At 42.0% G+C, this 6,000-nt stretch overlaps 1 protein-coding gene across 1 annotated transcript in view; it reads right to left on the bottom strand.

The window, feature by feature from the left end:
* LOC122551903 overlaps positions 1-6,000 on the bottom strand; it is a 66,882-nt gene that overhangs the window by 59,504 nt on the left and 1,378 nt on the right. The window contains exon 2 of the mRNA XM_043694471.1: positions 1,779-2,225. Coding sequence (XP_043550406.1) covers positions 1,779-2,080 — 302 coding nt within the window. The 5' untranslated portion in view covers positions 2,081-2,225. The remainder of the gene's footprint in view (positions 1-1,778; positions 2,226-6,000) is intronic.

Genomic DNA, 6,000 nt, shown 5'->3' with positions numbered 1-6,000 from the left:
TTGCTCATGTTGGGTATCGGTTCCTTCGTTCTGGTGAGTTGTTGTCTGAGCATGGCTGTTGGTTTGTGAGACCACTATAAACACCGGAGGAAACATCAAAGAAGCGCTTCGCAGGAGGCTCCCAAGCACTGATGATGTCGCCTAGCCAGGGGACGAAACGTTTGCAACAAAGACTTCCAGCTCGGCGAACAGAACCACAACAAGAAATTGGTTGACAGACGGGAAACAGATAGTGGGAATAAATGGTTATTTTTCTGAGTGACAGGCAGTGACTAGTAGGATATTTCAAGGATCAGTACTTAAGTTCCAACTATTCACAATATATAGCTATAAATTTGCAGTATAATGTAGCTAAATGTGAAGTTATACATTTCAGTGTGTAAAGTAGAAAGGAAGAATATTATTTAAATGATATGTTGGGAAATGTGGATATACAAAGGGATCTGATTCTCCTCGTATACCAGTCAATGAAAGTAAACAGACAGGTACAGCAAGCAAATACAAAGGCAAATGGTAGATTAGCCTACACTGCAAGCAGAGTTAAGTTCAGAAGTACAGGTGTCTTATAGCAGGGCCTTAGTGAGACCACACCCGGGAGTACTGCATGCAGTTTTGATCTTCCTACCTCCGGAAAGATATACTTGTCATAGAGAAAGTGCAGCAGAGGTTCACCCATCTGATATAAGGGATGGTAGGTCTGTCCCATATGGAGAGATTGGATTTACTGGGCCTGGAATCACTAAACTTTTTAAAGGGAGAAATGGGATTTGATTGAAACTTAGATAATTGAAACGTGAAATTTGGATAAAATTCTAAAACACTAGATAGACGAGATGCAGGGAAGATGATTTCCCATTATGGGGAACCTAGTACTGGGGGACTAAGTCTCAGGACAGATCATTTAAGACTGAGATGAGGGTGCAAACAGTGGTGAACCTGTGGAATTCACTACCACACAGAGTTGCGGAGGCCAAGTCACTGAATATATTCAAGAGAATTTTGAAAAGATTTTAAAGACATCGAGGCATATGAGGAGAAAGCAGGAAAATTGCATTCAGATAGAGAAGCATCCATGAGTATACTGAACGGCAGATGCAGGATTGAAGGACTGAATGGCCTACTGCTGCCTTGAGTTTCCACATTTCTGTGAGTTAATACAGTACAGACAGAAACAGAAGATATTTCCTTTGGTGGGAAAATCCAGAGCAATGGGGAAAAACGTTAAAACTAGAGCCAGGGTGTTCAGGGGAAGCACGTCTTGACATGAAGGGTAGCAGAAACCTGGAATGCATTTTCCAAAATGGCTTTTAAAGCTGGGAATCAACTTCACCAAGAGAAATAAAGAATAAGGAACTAAGGCAGGTCGAAAGTATTAAGACACAGATCAGCCATGGTTTAAATGAATGGTAGAAAAAGTTCAAAGGGCTGAATGGCCAATTTCTGCTCCCACGAAATGACTGACCCTCAAATTGGTCCCATGCTCCATCAAACAAAAACATTAATAACATTTTAGGCCCCACCGCTGACACAAGGTGACATTGAGATGCCAAAACATAAAAGGTCATTTTAGTACCATAGCCTGGGGAATAAGATTTGCTACAATGCTGATTTATGAGGTGTTATTTATTACACCCTGTCATGGATTAAAGCCAAAAAATTGCTTCATTCAGTTGTTACCAAATGTTGTCTGCTAAATCTGGGGAGCAAGAACTGGAGAAGCCAAACTTCCATCACAGGCAATTCATACTCCCATCCCATTACACAGAGATTGATTTTACCTGTATGAAGATACGTATCCTTTACCACTGTTCAAATGTCTCTCCAAACACTTCACGTCAACTTTCAATCCTTTCAGAACATCAAACCTCTTTATTCGATAAAGCAGTTCACTTAGGAGCTCAATCCTCAGCAGGTTCCGTTTGGACAGTATCTCAAACAGCTCTTTCACTTCCCCAATATTTAAATAATCTTTCAGAATATCAAGGCACAAAAACACTAAGGTGGCACTTTCATCCTTCGACAGTTTATCAGCTATTTGCAATGCCAGTCGTCTGATATCCATAGTATTTTGCTTGAACATATTGTTGAATATTGAAGGAAGCAGCCCCAAGAATTCCTTACAGAAAACTGCGATTTCCCCAGCCTATAACATTGTACTGTGACCTCATGTCTGGTGACGCCATTGACTTCTCTTTTCCAGCACAAAACGAAACTCTGACAAAGATCTAAACAAGGAGAAAAATATGAATTAATCACTAATGCTTTTTGGTTTAGAACACACCAAAATGTTGTGCAAGTGTTGTACAACCAACTCTAGATTTAAGAGAAATGTCGTAGGTTCCATTCTAAACTTGTTCTTGCTCATCTCCTCTCAGTCATGGTTGCAGTTCAATATCAACAGCCCACAGCCATCTAGCTTATCAAAGCTTCACTCACATTTCAGACCGACGTACACTGCTGAAGCACAGTCAGGAATAATGGTCATTTGGAGTGACGTACAGCAGGTTGAATGATGGCCACAGACTCCAGCCAGTGAGAGCAACAAAGGTGGAGAACATTAGCAAGGGGATACATAAATGTTTCCATACTCTTCATTAAGATTTTTGATTCTAGGTTAGACTATTTAATGGACATTACAGAGCAAGCTTAACCGTGCACCTAACTCCCACACCTTTTGCCCTGGGAGTGCTTGATGCAGACACTGTGGAGAAATCTTTACCATGTCCTAAATTAGACAGTTAAAATTTAATTAATACTTAACCATGTTCTATTGTTCAGTTCGATCTTTCTCCCTTCCCTCTATTTTGTATTGCTTCAATCTAATCTAATATGTGCTAACTCCCTACACTTCTCCACATCTCCGTTCCTCCCAAATTTCCTCTGCCCTGATTCAGTAAATGCTTACCCCTCTCCCAAAGCTCGTCTCTCCCTAGTGAGAACATTCCTACAGAACAGTAAAGACAGAGTTATTGAATACTTTTAATGCAGAGGTAGAGTGACTCCCTTGTTAGTCCAGAATCTAAGGTTATCAACGGGGCATGAAACTGGGGTTGAAGTCATAATCTGATCAACCAAGACTTTACTGAAAACTGGAGGAGGCCATGAGGCAAAATGGCCTACTATTCATCGCAATTTGTATTTCAATGTAATATCCTTATCACTATAACAGCATTCCTGTTTTGTTCTTAACTTTTAAACAGTTAGATTTTCCTCATTTATCCATTTTGGTGATGGTTTGTTTTATCCCCATCAATATTCATGTGTGGTTATCCTTTCTGTTACAATTTTAAATCTATCCCAGCTCCTCCTCCTCTCACTAACAGCTTTCTCAGCAATAACTCAGTAATTGATCTCAGCTCATTCCTCAGAACTATGACAAACCTACAGCTGCCCTACTTCTTGTTGGTATTGACGTTTAACTGCACTCTGCTCAAGGACTCTCAATGACGCACTACTTCTGTGACAGCGTCTTCTCTGACATTGCACATTTGAATCTGCTACAAATTGTAGGTCCACCTATCTTGGGTCTGATACTCAGTTCAAAGGGAAACCATTGCCTGGAGAACAAAGAGATTTTACTCAACCAGTTTATACTGCTGGGAGCAGTGTGGGGAAAGCCTATGGTGTGGAAGGTCCAGGGTGTTCACAACCTCACTGCTCACCTTGTAGTCTCTGCACTATTGGGACATACACATTTTAGACTCTGGCAATTGAAATTTCCCATTTCTCTGCTGTCTTCTTAAACCCATTCTATGCAACATATGCTTACCATCCTCATCGCGTGAACCCCAGCCTCCCAAGATAATTAACAGTAGACAGATACATGGCACAGATACATGGCACCAATAGGCCAATTAGAGTCATAGAGATGTACATGGAAACAGATCCTTCGGTCCAAACTGTCCATGCTGACCAGATATCCCAACCCATCTAGTCCCACCTGCCAGCACCCTCCAAACCCTTCTTATTCTTATACCCATCCAAATGCCTTTTAAATGTTGCAATTGTACCAGCCTCCACCACTTCCTCTGGCAGCTCATTCCATACACGTACCACCCTCTGTGAGAAAAAGTTGCCCCTTAGGTCTCTTTTATATCTTTCCCCTCTCACCCTAAACCTATACCCCTCTAGTTCTGGACTCGCCCACTCCAGAGAAAACACTTTGTCTATTTGTCCTATCCATGCCCCTCATAATTTTGTAAACCTCTATAAGATCACCCCTCAACCTCCAACATTCCAAGGGAAAACAGCCCCAACCTATTTAGCCTCTTTCTATTGCTCAAACCCTCCAACCCTGGCAACATCCTTGCAAATCTTTTCTGAACCCTTTCAAGTTTCACAACATCTTTCTGATAGGAAGACCAGAATTGCATGCAATACTCTAAGTGGCCTAACCAATGTCCTGTACAGCCGCAACATGACCTCCCAACTTCTGTACTCAATACTCTGACCAATAAAAGAAAGCATACCAAACACCTTCTTCATTATCCTATCTAGCTGTGACTCTACTGTTTGGTCGAACCAGTGATGCCAATGTTTATGGCTCCACTCAAGCTTCTTCCTACATTTCTCATCTAAATCCATTGCCATAAGCCTCCTCCTTCATAACAAGTAAACTATATGTCTTCATAGTAGAAGACAATCAAAGAGTTTTTTTAATTAATTCACAAGGTGTAGGTGTTGCTAGCTGGGCCACCATTTACAGCTCATTCCAAGTTGCCTTGAGAATTTGGTGGTGAGCCGCCTTCCTGAACCCCTGCAGTCCTTGTCCTGTAGGATTTGATCCATGTCATAACGGAAGAAATTCAAGGGCTGTGACCCCACGACAATAAAGGAATGGCAATATATTTCCAAATCAGGATGATGAATGGCCTGGAGGGGAACATGCAAAGATGTGTTCCCATATATCTGCTGCACTTCTCCTTCTAGATGGTAGTGGCTGTAGGTTTTTCAAGTGTTGTCCAAGGAGTCTTGGTAGATTTCTGCAGTACATCTTGTAGATGGTGCACACTACTGCTACTGAGCGTTGCTGGTGAATGGAATGGATTTTTGTGAACGTGGTGCCAATTAAGCAGGCTGCTTGTCCTAGATGGGGTCAAGCTTGAGTTGGAGCTTCAGTCGTCCAGACAAGTGGGGAATATTGCATCATGTTTCTAACTTATGCCTTGTAGATGGTGGATCGGCTTCTGAGAATCAGGAGGTAAGTAGCTCACTGTAAGATTCCTAGCCTCTGACCTGCTCTTGTAGCCACAGTACTTATACAGAGTCATAGAAATGTATGGCATGGAAACAGACTCTTCAGTCCATGCCGACCAGATATCCTAATTTAATCTAGTTCCATTTGCCAGCACTTGGCCCACATCCCTCTAAACCCTTCCTATTCGTATGCCCATCTAGATACCTTTTAAATGTTGTTATTGTACTAGCCTCCATCACTTCCTCTGGCAACTCATTCCATACATGCACCACCCTCTGCATTAAAAAGTTGCCCTTTAGGTCTCTTTTATATCTTTCCCCTATTGCTCTAAACTTTTGGCCTCCAGTTCTGGACTCCCCCACCCCTGAGAAAAGACCTTGTCTATTTGCCCTATCCATGCCCCTCATGACTTTATAAACGTCTATAAGGTTACCGCTCAACCTCTGACCCCCAGGTAAAACAGCCCCAGCCTATTCAGCCTCGCCCTATACTCAAACCCTCCAACCCTGCACCATCCTTGTAAATCTTTTCTGAACCCTTTCAAGTTTCACAACATCCTTCCGATAGGAAGTAGACCAGAACTGTACACAATATTCTAAAAGTGGTCTAACCAATGTTCTGCACAGGCACAATATGATCTCCTAACTCCTATACTCAATGCTCTGACCAATAAAGACAAGCATACCAAACGGTTTCTTCACTATCGTATCTACCTGCGACTCCAGTTTCAAGAAACTATGAACCTCTACCTCAAGATGTCTTTGTTCAGCAACACTCCCCAGGAATTTACCCTTAAATGTATA

The sequence above is a fragment of the Chiloscyllium plagiosum genome, chromosome 7 (genome assembly GCF_004010195.1).
Source record: "Chiloscyllium plagiosum isolate BGI_BamShark_2017 chromosome 7, ASM401019v2, whole genome shotgun sequence".
Lineage (NCBI taxonomy): Eukaryota > Metazoa > Chordata > Chondrichthyes > Orectolobiformes > Hemiscylliidae > Chiloscyllium > Chiloscyllium plagiosum.
This window is presented reverse-complemented; position numbering and strand designations above follow the sequence as displayed.